At 43.8% G+C, this 22,731-nt stretch overlaps 1 protein-coding gene across 1 annotated transcript in view; it reads right to left on the bottom strand.

Annotated features, from left to right (window-relative positions):
* The window catches only part of LOC112224207 (rho GTPase-activating protein 22-like), a 32,982-nt gene extending 19,626 nt beyond the window's left edge, over positions 1-13,356 (bottom strand). Inside the window, exons 1-3 of the mRNA XM_042305936.1 lie at positions 13,182-13,356; positions 2,668-2,867; positions 1,079-1,166 (exon numbers count right to left, since the gene is read on the bottom strand). Of these exons, the coding sequence (XP_042161870.1) occupies positions 1,079-1,166; positions 2,668-2,867; positions 13,182-13,224 (331 nt within the window). The 5' untranslated portion in view covers positions 13,225-13,356. The remainder of the gene's footprint in view (positions 1-1,078; positions 1,167-2,667; positions 2,868-13,181) is intronic.
* Positions 13,357-22,731: the final 9,375 nt, after the last annotated feature.

Genomic DNA, 22,731 nt, shown 5'->3' with positions numbered 1-22,731 from the left:
CAGTCCTTGCCGAGCAAGGGAAGCAACTAATTCAAGGTCTCGGAAGTGAGTGACGTCACCTATTTAAATGCTACTCGTGCGCACCGCTAACAAGCTAACCCTTTCACACTGGTTACGTTTACATAGATGTCAACCTTAAAAAAGATAGGCATGAGAACCAGCTATTGGGGTCAGTATGCCTGGGCAAGATTAGAATATTCCCTTTTCTCTCTTCCCTGTATTAAAATGTCATTCGCCAAGGAGCTGGAATCCATACTGATGCATCAATGTGTTCTTAGTGATTAGTTCTGATTCTGAAGTCTTGGTTTGGAGATTTTGTCACGAAAGTGATTAACTGCTGGGTGATATACTGCTGTTTCCACGACATCGACTGACCAGGTGAATAAAGGGGAACGTAATGATCCCCTATTGATGCCACCTGCTAAATTCACTCCAGTCAGTGTAGATGAAGGGGAGGAGACAGATTAAAGAAGCCTTGAGACAATTGAGACATGGATTGTATTTGTGTGCCATTCAGGGGGTGAATGGGGAAGAAAATATTGAAGTGCCTTTGAACGGGGTGTGGTAGTAGGTACCAGGTGCACCGGTTTGAGTGAGTCAAGAATTGCAACACTGCTAGGTTTTTCACACTCAACAGTTTCCCGTGTGTATGAATTATGATCCACCATCCAAAGGACATAGCGCCAATTTTACACAACTGCGGGAAGCATAGAAGTCAACATGGGCCAGCATCCCTGTGGAACGCTTCCGATACCTTGTAGAGTCCATGTCCCGACGAATTGTTCTGAGGGAAAAAGGGGGTGCAACGTAATATTAGGAAGGTGTTCCTAATGTTTTGTACACAGTGTAATTGCAGTGTATTGTGTGCAAGCTTATCTACCAGTCAGTATGGCGTCTGTGCCCTGCATCTCCAGTCTCCATTGTGAAACATCAGCATTGCCCCCTGCTGGCTCAGTGTGGTATTGAGGAAACTGCAATACGCTAAATATCCTCCTAATAAAATCTTGAGTCAGACATGTGCAACACATGTATTTTCTGCTAAAGGAGGAGAAGCTGTGGTGTTGATGGATTATCTCACCCGGAACGATTTCAAAAAGATGTCTCCCTGGTTCTTCTGGGTTGGCGGTGAGCTCGTTCACCTGACAGCCCTGCAGAGGTATGCAGCCCTGGAATAAACGAACACAGAATCCATTCAAAAACCAAATATTAACAATACCTCAGTGAGATTAAACTCTAATCGTTTAAATCACAAACATTGATCAAAAATAGACAGAAGATCTCTCTATCTCTATATATCTCTTTCATCTCTTTCAGGATGAAGGAGTACAGATTACTGAATGGAGATCAATAGTAATTAAACAACGTCATCAAGGCCTGTTCATTTAGAGACTACTCAGAAGGGAAACCGGTCTCATTCTACCAGTCTGGCAGCATCCCTCATCATTCCTCATCAAACAGGATGGGATCTGCCAAACCAGAGATCAAGCTGTCCACGGTAGTCGCCATGGCAACAAATTGGTAGCATGTCAGGGCAGGGCTAGCAGCCCAGCAGAGCTCCCAAAAGGGTACAACGTGCCTTGAATATGGATGGGGACAAATGACTGAGGAGAATTAAGACGGAACTCAAAATCTGAGATTATTCTCCCTTCTTGTAGCAACCTTTGTGGCTCTAAACACCAAGCCATTCCTTAGTGGCCTGCTCTACATGATAAAACATGGCTGTAGATTGCCTAAATGCAAATTCCCTTCCTTCAGTTATCATTTCCTTTCATCTCAGTGCGAGACCTTGCTGTGTGAATTGCTTACACAGCCCCCTGCTCCAATTTCTATTGATTAGATGGGGGAAAAAGCGGACAGATTGACACTTTCACACACATCCTGGTTACCGCGCAGGGATGGGGCGGGTGCATGTGTGTGTGTGTGTGTGTGTGTGTGTGTGTGTGTGTGTGTGTGTGTGTGGTGTGTGTGGAGAAATCAATACTGGCTGGATGACTATTGACGGCCTGTGATTAAAAGGTGCCTATCAAACCCTTCAGTCATTCAGCCAGGCCTTTATGCAGAGCTTCTCCAGCCTGAAAGAACTCAATGGTGTGTGTGTGTGTGTGTGTGTGTGTGTGTGTTGGGGAGACAGGTATGCATTTAAAAGGGCAGCAGTCAAGTGGGAACGCCTGTGGAAATCAATGGAGGTGCTTGGATATCAGGCCCGGGAATGTAAGAAGATGATCACTGAACACTGGAAGCATTGGGCCACTGACTACCGCCTGCTGTCTTTTGTTGGATCACTTCATTACCCTATCCTGGCTTGATGCTGTGTGGTGGTCCTGAAACAACTGTCTGCCTGATTACCGCATAGCTCTTTCATGGCCATGCCAAAATGTCATGACCAAAATTGAGCAACGGTATCAAAACTATGTTTCATCCTGATTTTCCTTCTCGGCAGGGCACAGTGGCAATGCTATCTATCCATGCTAGGTGGTGATATAGACAATTCATTTGACATATTTTTTCTAAGCAACGGATAAAAAAACCACAGCAAAGTATTATTGGAGAGGATCTGAACTAGCCACAGTAGCTACTATAGCGAAAGTCCCACATTAAACCAAATAAAGGACTTCAGCGAACCTCTGCAATGAACTGAAGAAGAGCTTAGGTGTGAATGTTCAGTACCTGTGGCTTGGTCTCCTCCTCGTCTTTGTAGAAGTAGAGCTGGTCGGAGCGCAGGACAAACCATTTTAGCTGCCAGTTCTTCATGATGCTCCTCTGTTTCTTCAGCCAGCCAGCCTTCAGAGCCCCCTCCTGGAGACTGGGGGAGGATGGCCGGCATGGGCCCCGGGACACATCCCCCATCACCATGCTCTTGGACCGGGCTGGAGAGTCGAGACATACACACATGAATACAAATACACACATAAGCAGGGAGGGAGACTGGCAGAGCGGGAGACAGGCAGGGAGGGAGACAGGCAGGGAGGGAGACTGGCAGAGAGGGAGACTGGCAGAGCGGGAGATAGGCAGGGAGGGAGACAGGCAGGCAGGGAGGGAGACAGGCAGGCAGGCAGGGAGACAGGCAAGCAGGCAGGGAGACAGGCAGAGGGGGAGACAGACAGTGAGACAGGCACATACACATAGTGTGTGTCAGCTCCAGGGTTGCCATGGTGAGGCAGACACCACACACACCACGTCCTGCCCTGGAGCTGTGGCTGAGGCCCCCCTTCCTCTTCCCCTGGGTAGAGGTGGCTGGAGACCCACCCGGCACAGGGAAGAGAGGAAAGGCCTCAGGTGATCTAAGCGATTCATTTAAAGCCACTGGAAGAGAGTTATTGTCTGTTCTGGCAGACCAACAGAACCAGGAACCAGTTTGAACTGTGATAATAAGACCTCCTGGGATTGACTCTGGGTTTTAGTGTAACGTGAGCTCAGTCAAGGACTGTTTCAGATGCAGTTTATAGGCTTCCTATGTCTGGAGGCTCTGAACTCACACAGGGTCCCCGTATCAGTTTCAGTCTGTCCTTTACGCAATGCTATTCATGAAATTAGCTTGATACAGGACACACGCAAGATTACTTAATACAGTACAGCCTGTGCAGAAAGTAAAATCTGGTCTTTACTAGTCCATGCATTAATCGTGACATTTGACAAAATAAACAAAAAAAAAATGATTTCAGCTTCTAGAGACCTGACCGTCCTGAGAGAATAGCCACTCAGCAACACCTCCCACAGAGCCAAACAGCGGCAAAGGCAAACAAGACAAGCAATTTGATGATCATGTATAATTTATAGGGATCAATCCTGCAGACATCCTCTCTGCTGGACCTCCTGTGTGACACACTCAGGATCATTGCTCAGCTTAGAGGGGGGAGGATGAAAATCAATGTTTATTCTTCCCCTTTTTTCTCTCTTATTCTCCCTTTCTTCTCCGTCTCGCGATATGGGGTGGGTATGGGAGGCCAGGAGTTTCTCACGTGGTCAGGGAGAACTCCCGACCCTAAGGATGGGGAAACGCTGTAGTATAGCTATGATGCAGACACCCTGGAAAGACAGTTCCCAACACCTCCCTTGCCTCACTCACCATGTTTTATTGACATTAATTCATAGTTCTAACTGTCCATTCATTTCGAATCAAATCAAATTTCAAATCAAACCTACATTTACAGTCATTGTTTAATATACTCTGTGGTTATGGGTTGGGCTGCGGCTCCTTGCCCCCAGCACCAGACACAACATAGCATGGCCACCGTAGCCTAGCCGTCATTGTCCCCCTCCGTTCCTACAGCCACTGCTGCCTGCCTGGCTACCTTCCTAATGGGTTGCACTCATCAGAGGAGCAGGGGCCGCCGTATATCACATTAACCATTTCTCTCTCTCTCTCGCTCTGTCTCCGTCGACAACTGTCCGTCCATTTCTCTCTACCTCCATCCCTGTTTCTGGGTGCTTTGCTGGCCCCACTCAATCACAGCCCCGTGTGCTTGCCTGGAAGCCTCATTAGAGTAATTACATACTGTACACGCACTAGTGTTGAATACTTCCCCAGCTATTTTACAAATGTTCCACCCCGAGAATAAATCCCTTTTCTCAGCGGCTAACCCAGTTCTTCCCGCCAAAACCCAAAAGTGTCATTCAAAAGCATTATAAAAGCGCCTAAAGCTTTGATCGATAAATTCAAGCCTGGTGCTACCTGAGCCCGATGAGCCATACATGAAATACATTTTGTGAGCCTAGATTGTGCCATTATCCATTATATGATAGGCCTATAGGCTACTGCACATTTTGCATGACAGAAAAATGTCAAAGCCCATAGATGTAGCTAGCTCTATGCTCTCCTGGGTAAATAAACAAAACTAGCTTCAGTAGGCTGATCTTCTGGAGTGTGAGCTGTATTACTGTACTGCACTGTATTACAATGTATTATATTGACTGGAATGACACACATCGTTCAAACCACGATAAAGCAGGGAGTGAACATGCCATTCTGGTGCAGCACATGAGACAGCGAATTTGACTTTAATTTTGAAATATAATAGAGCCTATTTGTATAATTACTTGGCTGACGCATAAATACCTTTCATAATATTGTATTTAATATTGTTATTAGCATACCTCCTCTTTCTCTCTTTGTTGTTTATTCCTTCCTTGCGTTGAACGGTTAAATGAAATCAGTTTTGTCGTCCTTAGCTGCATCATTCTAACGACATCCTTGAATAATATAGGACTACCGTAGAATTAGATGCAAAAGGCTGTCACTTCTCTTCAGGAAGATTGAAAGGTTCTGGGTCTGCAGAAATAGCTGCTATAGCCTACTGCCGTTCTATAGGCTTCTGTATTTAACATTCAGCAAACAAGCGCTTGCATCCCTTTTCAAATAGTGTATTGGTATTAAAAAAAACGCAAAAAAAAACATTATGTCCAGCAAGCTATTCTAGTCTAGCTTTTCCTTCATGGGACTCCAAGAGCTAAGGATAATTTTTTAAGGAGCACAGGTGCGTATCGCACAAGAGACAGAGGCTCTAAGTTAGAAGCTTATTATGCTTAACCCATCATTAATTAGCTAAATATAAAGCTAATACTAAATTGAATGTATCACCTGAAAGAGGTAGGCTAGGACATCCATATATTGGGCTATATATCAATCTAGAACAGGTCTATCAATTTTGGATGCAATTTGAACGGAGTGACCCCCGAAAGCCTGATGGAGATGGGTAAATTAGACAGCATTCAGTCTTTATATTACTGTAGAATAGACTATGCTCCAGCAGATGTTGGCCTAAAAAGAAAAAATGATGCCATAATGAGATGATAGGTGATAGATGATACATGCATCTTGAACTGCGCTCCATACTGAGATGTCTGTCTGTCCCCACACTGAGCGTTGATAATTCATCATACAGACGCCGTAGAGAAGACAGTTTAAACATTGAATACAATTTAAACAGTTTCATTTTACACCATGCTGTTCATATAAATAGTTTATTATAATTCACTGGCTTCTCACAGTTATTTATCCCGGGAAAAGGGAGTGGTTTTGGGCGGTAACCGGGTTCACGCCATTCATCCCTAACACACATCCGTCCTGGAGGTGTGTGACCAATCGGTTTCCACGCTTCAAGATTGAAGCAATCACGTGGACTGGGATATGTTCCAGGTAACATCAGACAACAACATTGACGTATATGCTGACTCGGTGAAAGCGCAAACCATCGCTTTCAATCATGGCAAGGTGACTGGAAACATGACCGAATACAAACAGTGTAGATATTCCCTCCGGAAGGCAATCAAACAAGCAAAGCGTCAGTATAGAGCCAAAGTAGAGTTACAATTCAACGGGTCAAACATGAGACGTATGTGGCAGTGTCTCCACTCAATCGCGGATTACAATAAGAAAACCAGCCCTGTCGCAGACATCGACGTCTTGCTCCCAGACAAATTAAACAACTACTTTGCTCCCTTTGAGGATAATACAGTGCCACTGACACGGCTCGCTACCAAAGCCTGTGGGCTCTCCATCACCGCAGCCAACATGAGTGAAAAAATGTAAACGTGTTAACCCTGGCCTGGGCTGGCATCCTTAGCCGCGTCCTCAGAGCATGTGCAGACCAGCTGGCTGATGTGTTTACGGACATATTCAATCAATCCCTATCCCAGTCTGCTGTGCCCACATGCTTCAAGATGTCCACCATTGTTCCTGTTCCCAAGAAAGCTAAGGTAACTGAACTAAATTAGTATCGCTCCGTAGCACTCACTTCTGTCATTGTGAAGTGCTTTGAGAGACTAGTCAAGGATCATATCACCTCCACCCTACCTGATACCCTAGACCCACTTCAATTTGCTTACCGCCCCAGTAGGTCCACAGACGACGCAATCGCCATCACACTGCACACTGTACACTGCCCTATCCCATCTGGACAAGAGGAATAGCTATGTAAGAATGCTGTTCATTGACTACAGCTCAGCATTTAACACCATAGTACCCTTCAAACTCGTCATTAACCTCGAGACCCTGGGTCTCGACCCCACCCTGTGCAACTTAGTCTTGAAGTTTCTGACGGGCCGCCCCCAGGTGGTGAGAGTAGGAAACAACATCTCCACCCCGCTGATCCTCAACACTGGGGCCCCACAAGAGTGCGTTCTCAGCCTTGTCCTGTACTCCCTGTTCACCCATGACTGCGTGGCCATGCACGCCTTCAAGTCAATCAACAAGTTTGCAGGCGACACTACAGTGGTGGGCTTGATTACCAACAATGACGAGACGGCCTACAGGGAGGAGGTGAGGGCCCTCAGAGTGTGGTGTAAGGAAAACAACCTCTCACTCAACGTCAACAAAACAACGGAGATGATTGTGGACTTCAGGAAACTGCGGAGGGAGCAGCCCCCCTATCCACATCGACGGGACAGTAGTGGAGAAGGTGGAAAGTTTTAAGTTCCTTGGCATACACTTCACGGGCAAACTGAAATGGTCCACCCACACAGACAGCGTGGTGAAGAAGGCGCAAAAGCGCCTCTTCAACCTCAGGAGGCTGAAGAAATTTGGCTTGTCACCTAAAACACTCACAAACTTTTACAGATGCACAATTGAGAGCATCCTGTCAGGCTGTAACCCCACCTGGTATGGCAACTGTTCTGCCCACAACTGCAAGGCTCTCCAGAGGGTGGTGCGGTCTGCACAACACATCACTGGGGGAAAACTACCTTCCCTCCAGGACACCTACAGCACCCGATGTCACAGGAAGGCCAAAAAGATTGTCAAGAACAACAACCACTCAAATCTCTGGCCACTTTAATATATTTAATAAATGGATTTAATAAAGGTATCGCTAGTCACTTTAAGTAACACCACTTTAATAATGTCTACATATGCTACATTACTCCCATATGCATATACTGTATTCCATCTACCACCATACCATCTACTGCATCTTGCCTATGCCGCACGGCCATCGCTCATCCATATATTTATATGCACATATTCTTATTCATCCCTTTACATTTGTGTGTATGAGGTAGTCATTGTGCATTTGTTAGATTACTTGTCAGATATTACTGCACTGTTGGAACTAGAAGCACAAGCATTTCGCTACACTCGCGTTAACATCTGCTAACCATGTGTATGTGACCAATACAATTTGATTTGACTTGATTTGGTTTGGCCTTAAGCATGGTCGGTAGAGACTCGTTTGAGCTCTTTTGATTTAATGTCGCAATTGGTATATTGTGAGATCTCAAACATTGTCTCAAATATCGTCTTAAATGAAACGAGAATGACAAAGCCTTTCAGTACTCTATTCATTATTCTGTCATTCCAGCCAGATGTATTTCCTCAGTGGTGTTTCAGACACAACACAGCGTGGTGTTGTGGGGTCTCTAAACAGACATTTGGGGGAGGCGTCATGAGTCTTGTTTTCCAGTTTCCACACTGACCTTTCAAATTCGACTCTACTGGAAGAAACCAAATAGGTCCAAGAGGAATGAAGGAATGATTTGCAAATGTTGCCGTAGTTGTGCACACAGCAACAAAGGGGTTCCAAAAGGGTTCTTCAGCTGTTCCCATAGGACAAGTATTCCCAAACTGGGGGTACCACGCAATGCTGTCGGGAGTACGCCAAATAAAAATGTGATTCACATTTTTTTTAAACAATAATAATATGAATTGTTTTTATTTTTTTAAACATTGTTTTTCCTTCACATTTTCAAACAGTCGATTTATATTTTCCAACGGGGCTATACATTTGGATGACTTTTTTTTCTCGCCTGAGTAGCCTCGTTTCACTGCCGAAAATAACATTAAACCATCTAGTGTTCAGTGAAATAACAACACAATGTCAAATACAGGTAGCCTAGTCAAATAATTAACATCCAATCACATTAACCGTTACTCTCTCGTGGGAATTCCACTAACAGTCCGTATGTAGCCAAGTGTAGCTGCTGCTCATGTTGGTATCTGTACTGATAGCGCAAAAGCCATGACAGGGAGACAGTGGAGCGGTAACACGCATGCAAGCAGTTGCTCCCGATGCCACTTGAGTACACTGCAGCATCCACCGAGAGTCTCTTGCTGCCAAGGGAATGCCTGACAGCTTGAAAGACATTTTGGACACTACAGTGAAAATGGTTAACTTTGTTTAAGCAAGGCACCTGAACTCTCGTGTATTTTCTGCCCTATGCAATGATATGGGCAGCGACCATGTAACGCTTTTACAACATACAGAAGTGCGCTGGTTATCAAGGTGCAAAGTATTGACACGTTTTTTTGAATTGAGAGACGAGCTTAAAGTTTTCTTTACTGACCATAAATTTCACTTGTCTGACCGCTTGCATGATGACGAGTTTCTCAGACAACTGGCCTATCTGGGTGATGTTTTTTCTCACCTAAATGATCTGACTCTCCGCAACTATATTCATTGTGTGGGACAAAATTGAGGCTATGATTAAGAAGTTGGAGCTCTTCTCTGTCTGTATTAACAAGAACAACACACAGGTCTTTCCATCATTGTATGATTTTTTTGGTGTGTAAATTAACTCAAGCTGACGGACAATGTCAAATGTGATATAGCGAAGCACTTGAGTGAGTTGGGTGCGCAATTACGAAGGTACTTTCCCGATACGGATGACACAAACAACTGGATTCGTTATCCCTTTCATGCCTTGCCTACAGTCCACTTACCAATATCTGAACAAGAGAGCCTCGTCGAAATTGCAACAAGCGGTTCTGTGGGAATTGAATTTAATCAGAAGCCAGTGCCAGATTTCTTAATTGAGCTGCGCTCAGAGTATTCGGCCTTGGCAAATCGCGCTATTAAGAGTTATGTGCATCCTTTCAAGCACACCCTTCTCATTAACCTGTGGTGAGTTATTCATTGAGGTGGCAGGTAGCCTAGTGGTTAGAGCATTGGACCAGAAACTGAAAGGTTGCTAGAACGAATCCCTGAGCTGGTAAGGTAAAAATCTGTTGCTCTATCCCTGAACAAGGCAGTTAACCCACTGTTCCTAGGCTGTCATTGTAAATAACAATTTGTTCTTAACTGACTTGCCTAGTTAAGTAAATAAAAAATCATAATTTTCAATGAACAAATATGGTTTAATACTTAAGATGTTTAAATAAAGAGCAAAAATATTCATTATTATTTGTGAACTGGTCCTATAAGAGCTCTTTGTCACCTCCCATGAGTCGGGTTGTGACAAAAACTCACACTAATTTTTATGTTTAATAAATGTATCGTATAGTGTGCAGGGTTAAAATGACGGGAAAAAACAACATTTGAGAGTGCGCTGACCCTGGTGCTAGAGGGGGTACACAGCTGGAGGTTGAATGTTTGAAGGGGTACGGGACTATAAACATTTGGGAACCACTGCCATAGGAGAACCCTTTTTGGTTCTAGGTAGAACCCTCTGTAGAAAGGGTCCTTACATGGAACCCCAAAAAGTTATACCTGGAACCAAGAAGGGTTCTTCAAATGGTTCTCCTGTGGGGAGCATCTAGATAGCACAAATTGTTTTTCTATAAGTGTAATGTAGTTTGCATCAGATGTTGCAATCCATGGGTGCATTGGAATACACTGCCCAATTATCTGAGTCGGTGTGTGTGTGTGTGTGTGTGTGTGTGTGTGTGTGTGTGTGTGTGTGTGTGTGTGTATGTGTGTGTTTGTAGGCCAAGGGTACACTGAGCCAGTACACTAAGCCATTTCTCCTATCAGTGACTAATTTCACGTTAAAGTCTATACAAGTTGAATTTGGCGCATGTGACAAATAACATTTGATTTGATTCCCTGTGCTGTCATGGGTTTAGCTAAAATGTGTAGTCGTAGAAACAACATTGGGACTGTGGCGTTTACACAAAAATACTAGCAATTCATTTCGCTACGAAGTGCGCATTCAGAGTATTTCTTTGTATGTTTATAGTTAAGTAAATGGATGGTTCGCCCTCACAGTGGCTCTGAGATTCTAACCCAAACATACTATTCTCCTCCATATGATTTATAGTGATCTTCAATGAAAGATGTAGTAGATTGGTGGTCCTCCTCCTCATTGTATATGGCATGTACTCCCTGACCCTAGAGAATAGTCTGCCAAGGATGTTCATCATGAGTAATGTATATTGCGTATCAGCTTTACTAATACCATCAATCAATGAGCTCATGTCTGAAAGAATGATCACGCCACCTAAGGAGACATGCTCTATATAACTTGTCTATTTAGCATGGTCCAATGTGCTGCTACTAGAATATGGCGCATATGTCTCTAATCCATAGGATATTGTCTTGTTTCAAAGTGGGTGAAACCTCATCCAGAGGTAGTCATTATGACCATAGAGAAACAACTACTGCATGATTTCATTGCACACACACATACTATAGTCCGGAGGTAGGCAACCCTGGACCTGGTGTGCTGCAGGCCCTTCGTGTTCTAATTTAACCGACCTTAGAAGACCAGGTGTGTTGATCAATCAGCTCAGTTGGTCAGGTGAGGTGCCAAGTTGGAACAAAATCCTGCAGTACCTGCGGCACTCCAGGGACAGGGTTGCCTAAACCCTGCTATAGCCTATATCCAGTCACTGTTCTTCATGAACTTTTGAGATGTGGATTCATCATCACATGGTATAGCTGTATAGTCCTCAAAAATCAGAGAATAGCTATCCATTAACCTGTCACATTGCGTAGACTTATCAGCCACAGGATAAATGACCTGGCTCTTTTCTCCAAGCACGGAATCCATTTGAGAAATTCCATTTAATTAATATGGTTGCTGTGTGATTTATGATGCATGGGAAGGAGGTGGTGGAGCTACAGGTGCATCACTGGATCATTTCCACGGACTCTATCTGCTGCTGATGAATGTATTAACCCATTGAGAATCAGTGGAGAGTTTGCCTAAGAAACTGTAGTAGGCGTCACTCGGATTAGGCGAAGTGCGGGTGTGAGTACTGTGCCGTGATGTTCAGCTGCAGTGAGGTGTAACACTGCTGTGCTGGTGTGTGTGTGTGTGTGTGTGTGTGTGTGTGTGTACTCTGTGTTCTAGTGATGTGAGGGGAAAAAGGGATTAAAGTTACATATCGCAATATCATTTTGGACGATTTTATATCAATACTACTCCGAGGTAGTGCTAGCTAGTGCTAGCCGGCTGTCCCTGTGCCAGAACTCTGGTATTTTTCATCCTATAGCTTGTTCTCCATCGTCTTTTTAAATAGTGAGCCAACATGTTTTCAGCACTTTTATTTCCATGACTGAACAAAACTTGTTTTTTCATGCTCTCTCTTGTACAGTGAGCAATATGTTTGTAACATCAAATTGCAGTAAAATTGCAGTATTGAATCGCAATCGTGAGAATCGCAGCACATATCATATCGGCACCTAAGTATCATGATAATATTGTATTGTGAAGTCCCTGGCAATTCCTAGCCCTAGTGTGTACTGTATCTATGCTGTATATTCTGTTGCATAGTATGTGTTTGTATGTGTGTCTACTACTGTGCCTGTAGCTCATCTGTCAGTAATACTACTGTCAATGCTGTGTAGTATACTACAGTAGTGGGCTAGCTCATCCCAAAACCATGGTAATGTACTTCAAAGGCATGATGATGGGGAGAGTGAAACAGCTGAGATGTGGGCTATTTAAAGAGATTACCATGGACCAGGAAATATATTTAAATGGACCAGGACTTCGAAAATTGTATTTATTCATGTGTTTTGTTGAATGAATAAAAATAAGCAATTTTTACGTACCAATTACAAAAGCTATGCAGAGAATGTGCCTATCTTATAACCACAAACCTAATTGAATCCATTTAAAAAAAATAATCTTTTAATGAATTAATTCATCCATCTAGTTTCTTATACGCTCTCAATTTGATCTCATTTTAGAGAGAATAAGAGAATACGGATTGCAAAGTGACCTCTCTATATCAGTACTGTTCATCATTTCACATGAACTCTCATGAAATCTTCTCACACCTGCATCATTTTGTCATTCACATTCTAGTGCCAATGTCGCGAACATCAAAAGCAGCAACTGACAGACAAGCATCTGGTCAGCATCGTCAAGATGAAGCAGGAGATGATGATGATGATGTCATTGACAGCATCATAGTAGAACGATCTATGTGTACCGCCCATGTGCTCCATTCACATACACTATATAGCAGTAGTGTGGGTCGATAGTAGTGGTAGAGAAAAATACATCGCTCTCGGCTCGCTCACCTCTCTTGGTCTGTCTGATCTTGGGACTCAGCATGGCTGTCATCGCTGGAGGACGACACTTTCCCCTCTCAGCATGTTCATTCGTCCGTCCGGCACCCCACCCCTCTCGTTTTTCTCTCTCTATCCCTCGTTCTCAACACACCATCCTCTCCTGTCTACCCTCTATTCTCTTCTCTCTCCCACTGACCTTCTGTAATAGGCAGCACCAGCAGCAGCTGCAGGCTAGGGGGCTGGGGCTGAAGGGGGAGGGATCCCTTCTCCTTGCACACGCTCAGTGGCCTCCACCCCTCCCTTCTACATTATTCATCGCCGGGGAGACCACGCTGGTGGGTAGGGGGGAGGGAGGGTGGATCTCATCCCACTACTACTATACCACACCGACCGGTAAACGCCAGTTTGTGATTAGAATGTCCTTCCCATCGCAGGTTCAATGGGGCTGAAACACACAAGAAGGAGAGCTGCTATATCCCTGTCACTTCCTCTCTCTATGGCTGGGAGCTACCCGCTTAATTGGTTAAAGCCGTGTGTTTCTCTCTTTTTCACTAATGTTCTGTCATTTTCTCTCTTTCTGGCTTTTTCTTCCTCTGTCTGTGTTCTTCCTTTCCCTTCTGTTTCTCTCACTGTTGTCTTCCTCTTCCTCACTACGTCGTTTACGAAAGTTCAACCAGGAAGGCTAGTCTGAACGCTTGTTTAACTTCATCAAGTAGCATAGCATAATTCACTCTGTTTCCTGTTATACAAATCAAATCAAACTTTATTTGTCAAATGCGCTGAATACAACAAGCGTAGACCTCACAGTGAAATGCTTACTTACAAGCCAAGCCCTTAACCAACAGCGCAGTTCAAGAATATTTAAGAAATGATTTACCAAATAAACAAAAGTAAAAAATACAAATAAAAAACTAGGCTATATACAGGGGGTACCGGTACCGAGTCACTGTGCAGGGGTACACGTTAGTTGGGGAAATTTGTACATGTAGGTACGGGTGAAGTGACTATGGATAGATAATAAACAGCGAGTAGCAGCAGTGCACAAAACAAAATGTGGGGGGGGTCAATGTTATAGTCAGATGGCCATTTGATTAATTGTTCAGCAGTTAAGGAGCCTTTTGGTCCTAGACTTGGCGCTCTGGTACCGCTTGCCGTGCGGTAGCAGAGAAAACAGTCTATGACTTGGGTGACTGGAGTCTCTGACAATTTTATGAGCTTTCCTCTGACACCGCCTATTATATAGGTCCTGGATTGCAGGAAGGTTGGCTCTAGTGATGTACTGGGCCATTCACACTACCCTCTGTAGCGTCTTACGGTCAGATGCCAGATGCAGTTGCCATACCAGGCTTTGATGCAACCGGTCAGGATGCTCTCGATGGTGCAGCTGTAGAACTTTTTGAGGATCTGGGGACACATGCCAAATATTTTCAGTCTCCTGAGGGGGAAAGGTTTGTCGTGCCCTCTTCACGACTGTCTTGGTGTGTTTGGACCATGTTAGTTTGTGGGTGATGTGGACACCAAGGAACTTGATACTCTCGATACGCTCCACTACAGCCCTGTTGATGTTAATGGGGGCTTGTTCGGCCTGCCTCTTCCTGTAGTCCACGATCAGCTCCTTTGTCTTGCTCGCATTGAGGGAGAGGTTGTTGTCCTGGCACCACACTGCCAGTTCTCTGACCTCCCTATAGGCTGTCTCATCGTTGCCGGAAATCAGGCCTACAACTGTTGTGTCATTAGCAAACTTAAGGATGGTGTTGGAGTCATTTTTGGCCACGCAGTCGCTTGTCCAGGTGGGAAAGGGCAGTGTGGTGTGCGGTAGAGATTGCATCATCTGTGGATCTGTTGGGGCGGTATGCGAATTGGAGTGAGTCTAGGGTATCCGGGAGGATGCTGTTGATGTGAGCCATGACCAGCCTTTCAAAGCACTTCATGGTTACAGACATGAGTGCTACGGGCCAGTAATCATTTAGGCAGGTTACTTTCGCTTCCTTGGGCACAGAGACTATGGTGGTTTGCTTGAAACATGTAGGTATTACAGACTCAGACAGGGAGAGGTTGAAAATGTCAGTGAAGAAACTTGCAAGTTGGTCCGCGCAAGCTTTGAGTACACTTTCTGGTATTCCATCTGGCCCCGCGGCTTCGTGAATGTTGACCTGTTTAAAGGTCTTGCTCACATCGGCTACCGAGAGCGTTATCACACAGGCATCCAGAACAGCTGGTGCTCTTGTGCATGCTTCAGTATTGCTTGCCTGGTAGGCTAGTGTCACTGGGCAGCTTGTGTCTGGATTTCCCTTTGTAGTCCGTAATAGCTTTAAAGCCCTGCCACACCTGATGAGCATCAGAGCCAGTGTAGTAGGATTCAATCTTAATCCTGTATTGTACAGGCAAAGTGGGAATGAATACAAATGTATAATCAACATCACAGCGTTTCGTTCTACTCCTCTTTCCTAGTAGCCATGTGTAGAATGTCTTTCACGAAATTACATTTAGCCTATAAGCACGGCGCAATAACGCACATTCCGCACGCTTGCTGTTTAACCTATGGGCTCACTTTGCAATTATCACGTTCCTCTGTCTCAACCAATGGGGTGTATTATTTAGATTTTCTTTAAATTGGGGATTTAATATTGCAGACAGATTGTGGCTTCCATCAATATAATCCCTTATACATTTTTTTTGTGTGTATATATATATATATATATATATATATATATATATATATATATATATATATATATATATATATATATACAGTGGGGCAAAAAAGTATTTAGTCAGCCACCAATTGTGCAAGTTCTCCCACTTAAAAAGATGAGAGAGGCCTGTAATTTTGATCATAGGTACACTTCAACTATGACAGACAAAATTTGAAAAGAAAATCCTGAAAATCACATTGTAGGATTTTTTATGAATTTATTTGCAAATTATGGTGGAAAATAAGTATTTGGTCAATAACAAAAGTTTATCTCAATACTTTGTTATATACCCTTTGTTGGCAATGACAGAGGTCAAACGTTTTCTGTAAGTCTTCACAAGGTTTTCACACACTGTTGCTGGTATTTTGGCCCATTCCTCCATGCAGATCTCCTCTAGAGCAGTGATGTTTTGGGGTTGTTGCTGGGCAACACGGACTTTCAACTCCCTCCAAAGATTTTCTATGGGGTTGAGATCTGGAGACTGGCTAGGCAACTCCAGGACCTTGAAATGCTTCTTACGAAGCCACTACTTCGTTGCCCGGGCGGTGTGTTTGGGATCATTGTCATGCTGAAAGACCCAGCCACGTTTCATCTTCAATGCCCTTGCTGATGGAAGGAGGTTTTCACACAAAATCTCACGATACATGGCCCCATTCATTCTTTCCTTTACACGGATCAGTCGTCCTGGTCCCTTTGCAGAAAAACAGCCCCAAAGCATGTTGTTTCCACCCCCATGCTTCACAGTAGGTATGGTGTTCTTTGGATGCAACTCAGCATTCTTAGTCCTCCAAACACGACGAGTTGAGTTTTTACCAAAAAGTTATATTATGTTTTCATCTGACCATATGACATTCTCACAATCTTCTTCTGGATCATCCAAATGCTCTCTAGCAAACTTCAGACGGGCCTGGACATGTACTGGTTTAAGCAGGGGGACACGTCTGGCACTGCAGGATTTGAGTCCCTGGCGGCGTAGTGTGTTACTGATGGTAAAAGCTTTGTTACTTTGGTCCCAGCTCTCTGTGGGTCATTCACTAGGTCCCCTTGTGTGGTTCTGGGATTTTTGCTCACCGTTCTTGTGATCATTTTGACCCCACGGGGTGAGATCTTGCGTGGAGCCCCAGATCGAGGGTGATTACCAGTGGTCTTGTATGTCTTCCATTTCCTAATAATTGCTCCCACCGTTGATTTCTTCAAACCAAGCTGCTTACCTATTGCAGATTCAGTCTTCCCAGCCTGGTGCAGGTCTACAATTTTGTTTCTGGTGTCCTTTGACAGCTCTTTGGTCTTGGCCATAGTGGAGTTTGGAGTGTGACTGTTTGAGGTTGTGGACAGGTGTCTTTTATACTGATAACAAGTTCAAACAGGTGCCATTAATACAGGTAACGAGTGGAGGACAGAGGAGCCTCTTAAAGAAGAAGTTACAGGTTTGTGAGAGCCAGAAATCTTGCTTGTTTGTAGGTGACCAAATACTTATTTTCCACCATAATTTGCAAATAAATTCATTAAAAATCCTACAATGTGATATTCTGGATTTTTTTCTCTCATTTTGTCTGTCATAGTTGAAGTGTACCTAATGATGAAAATTACAGGCCTCTCTCATTGTCACGTTCTGACCTTTATTTCTTTTGTTTTGTATTTATTTAGTATGGTCAGGGCGTGAGTTGGGTGGGCAGTCTATGTTTGATTTTCTATGATTTGGGATTTCTATGTTTCGGCCTAGTATGGTTCTCAATCAGAGGCAGGTGTCATTAGTTGTCTCTGATTGAGAATCATACTTAGGTAGCCTGGGTTGCACTGTTTGTTTGTGGGTGATTGTCTATGTTAGTGGCTTGTGTCAGCACAGGTCTGATTTGTAGCTTCACAGTCGTATTTGGTTTATTGTTTTTTGTTACTCTTTTGTATAGTGTTCAGTGTTCTCTTTATTAAAATTCACTATGAACACATACCACGCCGCATATTGGTCCTCTGATCCTTCTCGCCTCTCCTCTTCAGATGAAGAGGAGGAAGACCGTGACAGAATCACCCACCTACCAAGGACCAAGCGGCGTGGAAAAAGACAGCGACGACAGCAGCAGCAGCAGCAACAACAGCGGCCAGCAACACAGGACTCCTGGACATGGGAGGAGATACTGAACAGAGAGGGACCCTGGGCACAGGCTGGGGAATATCGCCGCCCCAAAGCAGAGCTGGAGGCAGCGAAAGCTGAGGAGGTTAGATGGAGGTTAGATAGCACAGTGTCCAAGGACGGGCCGGAAGTATATAGAATGGTGTCGTCTGCGTTGAGGTGGATCAGGGAATCGCCCGCAGCAAGAGCAACATCATTGATATATACAGAGAAAAGAGTCGGCCCGAGGATTGAACCCTGTGGCACCCCCATAGAGACTGCCAGAGGACGGGACAGCATGCCCTCCGATTTAACACACTGAACTCTGTCTGCAAAGTAGTTGGTGAACCAGGCAAGGCAGTCATCCGAAAAACCGAGGCTACTGAGTCTGCCGATAAGAATTGACAGAGTCGAAAGCCTTGGCAAGGTCGATGAAGACGGCTGCACAGTACTGTCTTTTATCGATGGCGGTTATGATATCGTTTAGTACCTTGAGCGTGGTTGAGGTGCACCCGTGACCGGCTCGGAAACCGGATTGCACAGCGGAGAAGGTACGGTGGGATTCGAGATGGTCAGTGACCTGTTTGTTGACTTGGCTTTCGAAGACCTTAGATAGGCAGGGCAGGATGGATATAGGTCTGTAACAGTTTGGGTCCAGGGTGTCTCCCCCTTTGAAGAGGGGGATGACTGCGGCAGCTTTCCAATCCTTGGGGATCTCAGACGATATGAAAGAGAGGTTGAACAGGCTGGTAATAGGGGTTGCGACAATGGCGGCGGATAGTTTCAGAAATAGAGGGTCCAGATTGTCAAGCCCAGCTGATTTGTACGGGTCCAGGTTTTGCAGCTCTTTCAGAACATCTGCTATCTGGATTTGGGTAAAGGAGAACCTGGAGAGGCTTGGGCGAGTAGCTGCGGGGGGGGGCGGAGCTGTTGGCCGAGGTTGGAGTAGCCAGGCGGAAGGCATGGCCAGCCGTTGAGAAATGCTTGTTGAAGTTTTCGATAATCATGGATTTATCGGTGGTGACCGTGTTACCTAGCCTCAGTGCAGTGGGCAGCTAGGAGGAGGTGCTCTTGTTCTGGACTTCACAGTGTCCCAGAACTTTTTAGAGTTGGAGCTACAGGATGCAAATTTCTGCCTGAAGAAGCTGGCCTTAGCTTTCCTGACTGACTGCGTGTATTGGTTCCTGACTTCCCTGAACAGTTGCATATCGCGGGGACTATTCGATGCTATTGCAGTCCGCCACAGGATGTTTTTGTACTGGTCGAGGGCAGTCAGGTCTGGAGTGAACCAAGGGCTGTATCTGTTCTTAGTTCTGCATTTTTTGAACGGAGCATGCTTATCTAAAATGGTGAGGAAGTTACTTTTAAAGAATGACCAGGCATCCTCAACTGACGGGATGAGGTCAATGTCCTTCCAGGATACCCGGGCCAGGTCGATTAGAAAGGCCTGCTCACAGAAGTGTTTTAGGGAGAAATATATAATGTACATATAATGGTACAATAATAACTGGTACTGTATATATAATTTATATACAGTACCAGTCAAAAGTTTGGACACACCTACTCATTCAAGGGTTGTTCTTTATTTTTACTATGTTCTACATTGTAGAATAATAGTGAAGACATCACAACTATGAAGTAACACATACGGAATATTGTAGTAACCAAAAAATGTGTTATATTATTATTTCATATTTTAGATTCTTCAAAGTAGCCACCTTGATGACAACTTTGCATACACTTGGCATTCTCTCAACCAGCATCACCTGAAATTATTTTCCAACCGACATGAAGGATTTCCCACATATGCTGAGCACTTGTTGGCTGTTTTTCCTTCATTCTGCAGTCCAACTCATCCCAAACCATCTCAATTTGGTTGAGGTCAGGTGATTGTGGAGGCCAGGTCATCTGATTCTGCTCTCCATCACTCTCCTTCTTGGTAAAGTCACCCGTACACAGCCTGGAGGTGTGTTTTGGGTCATTCTCCTGTTGAAAATTAAATGATAGTACCATTAAGCGCAAACCAGATGGGATGGCGTATCACTGCAGAATGCTGTGGTGGCCATGCTGGTTAAGTGTGCCTTGAATTCTAAATAAATCACAGACAGTGTCACCAGCAAAGCAACCCCGCACCATCACACCTCCTCCTCCATGCTTCATGGTGGGAACCATACATGCAGAGATCATCTGTTCGCCTACTCTGCGTCTCACAAAGAGACGGCGGTTGGAACCGAATATCTCAAACTTGGACTCATCAGACCAAAGGACAGATTTCCACTGGTCTAATGTCCATTGCTCGTGTTTCTTGGCCCAATCAAGTTTCTTATTATTATTGGTGTCCTTTAGTAGTGGTTTATTTGCAGCAATTTGACCACAAAGGCCTGATTCACGCAGTCACTGCTGAACAGTTGATGTTGAGATGTGTCTGTTACATGAACTCAGTGAAGCATTTATTTGGACTGCAATCTGAGGTGCAGTTAAATCCTCTGCAACAGAGGTAACTCTAGGTCTACCTTTCCTGTGGCTATCGCAAGAGCCAGTTTCATCATAGCGCTTGATGGCTTCTGCAACTGCACTTGAAGAAACGTTCAAAATTCTTGATGACGGACGGTCGTTTCTCTTTGCTTATTTGAGCTGTTCTTGCCGTAATATGGACTTGGTCTTTTACCAAATAGGGATATCTTCTGCATACTACCCCTACCTTGTGACAACACAACTGATTGTCTCAAATGCATTATGAAGGAAAAAAATTAAACAAATGAACTTTTAACAAGACACCTGTTAATTGAAAAGCATTCCAGGTGAAGCTGGTTGAGAGAATGCTAAGAGTGTGCAACGCTGTCATCAAGTCAAAGGATGGGTACTTTGAAGAATCTCAAATATATGTTTGATGTGTTTAACACTTATTTGGTTACAACATGATTCCATATGTGTTATTTCATAGTTTTCATGTTTTCACTATTATTCTACAATGTAGAATAATAGTAAAAATAAAGAAAAACCTTGAATGAGTAGGTGTGTCCAAACTTTTGACTGGAACTGTATATATATATTTTTATATAACCCTACCATCCCTCCCCTAATTGGAGTAAACTCATGAACAACAACACTTAGGCTTCTACTTCCCGCGTATACATACTATATACAGTTTGAGGACACAGTATAGTTTACTATAGTTATATTTTGTTTGTTTTTTGTCCCATCCTTCAGCTCCACTCAACCCCTCCCATCTATCTTGGAACACCATCCAGTTTATATTTCTATTTGCCATATATTTTTCAACTGTATTGTGATGTTTCACAGAAGTTCTGATCCTTTCTATTCTCATAGATTCTACAGTACATATTGTAAATTAAAAATAAACATTTTTGCTATGAGAATTATGATATTATTAATCGATTTACGATTATTTATTTTTTTATCACCCAGTTGTGGTTATACAAAAATTGTTTTGAGGACCAGTTCATAAACCATGTGCCATGGAATCGGTACATCGAAAATCTCTTCTCAACTATTTTTCAATCTATATGGCACAGCTGTCAATTTTTTGGTCCTTAAATGAAACTGGTATACTTTTTTCTTTATCACAATTTTTTCTTCTTTAATAATGCAGGGCCGACAGACAAGTTCTTGGGATGTATTTATGTCAACTTACCCATGTTCTCTCACTTGTTTTCAAATGACGGTCAGACCCCACAATTTCCCCTTAGGAAGAAGATACATCCCTTGACCCAGTGATAGAGCTCCACCCACTCCCAGGCGATACTGGTGACTCCTCCATTACTATTTTCCAGAGAATATGTTAAGCCTTGTTCACACTGCAGGCCTTAACGCTCAAATCAGTTTTGTTTTTCAAATCTGTTTTGGAATACCGACTGTCCAAACTGCAAGCTACAAGTGACCAAATCGGATGTGTGTGTTCAGACAGCAGTCATTTGCTGACATGGCTACGCTAGTTGTCATAGTAATGACGGGTGTGTGCTTAGTGGTGGAGGCTGATTGGTGGAGGTGTTCATGCTTCCTATTACTCAGCAGTTATGTAGCAAGCTAAGGTGACAACAATGCCTGACATGGACTTTTCCCCAGTTGCTTTGAATGTTCAGAACACTTTTAAAGTCACACAGGATAAGATGATCCAACTTTCAAAACAAGTCCTTTTTTGGCTAGCCACAGCAGTCAACTAGCTAGCTGTAGCTTTCTAGCACATTCACTCATTTTGTTGTAAACGATTATCATGCCAGTTAACTACCACACGATCTTGTCAAAACGGTCACCAGAGTAGATACTGTAGCTAGCAAAATGACACGCCAAATAACAGTCGAAGGTTGTATAGCCAGGAATCAGATTTGTACCTGATTTCAAAGCACCTACGAAGGTAGTTGGAAGTGTGGCTTGAAGTGTCTGATTCCGTTTGCTTAGACTGCAGGAGAAATAACAAATTTGAATCAGATAAGGGGGAAAAAATTGGTAGCATTTTACTTGACACCTGGCGTCATAACACGTTATGACATGGTCACACGCGCTGACATAACTTGTCATAACCTGTCATAATATGGTCATAACACTATCATGGCACATATCTTTCGACCTGTTGTGACATAAATTGCATTATTTTATGGCTGGTTATGACACCTATATAAGAGTGTCAAAACCCACAAAACTTACCACACAATATAACTTACATATCAACAGTATTTTTAAGTTATATACAATTTTCTGAAATATTCCATATTGAATTATCTTTGTAATCGTGCAC

This window comes from Oncorhynchus tshawytscha, linkage group LG25, assembly GCF_018296145.1.
Source record: "Oncorhynchus tshawytscha isolate Ot180627B linkage group LG25, Otsh_v2.0, whole genome shotgun sequence".
NCBI classification, from domain to species: domain Eukaryota; kingdom Metazoa; phylum Chordata; class Actinopteri; order Salmoniformes; family Salmonidae; genus Oncorhynchus; species Oncorhynchus tshawytscha.
The sequence above is the reverse complement of the archived record's forward strand: the minus strand, read 5'-3'. Positions and strand labels throughout refer to the sequence as shown.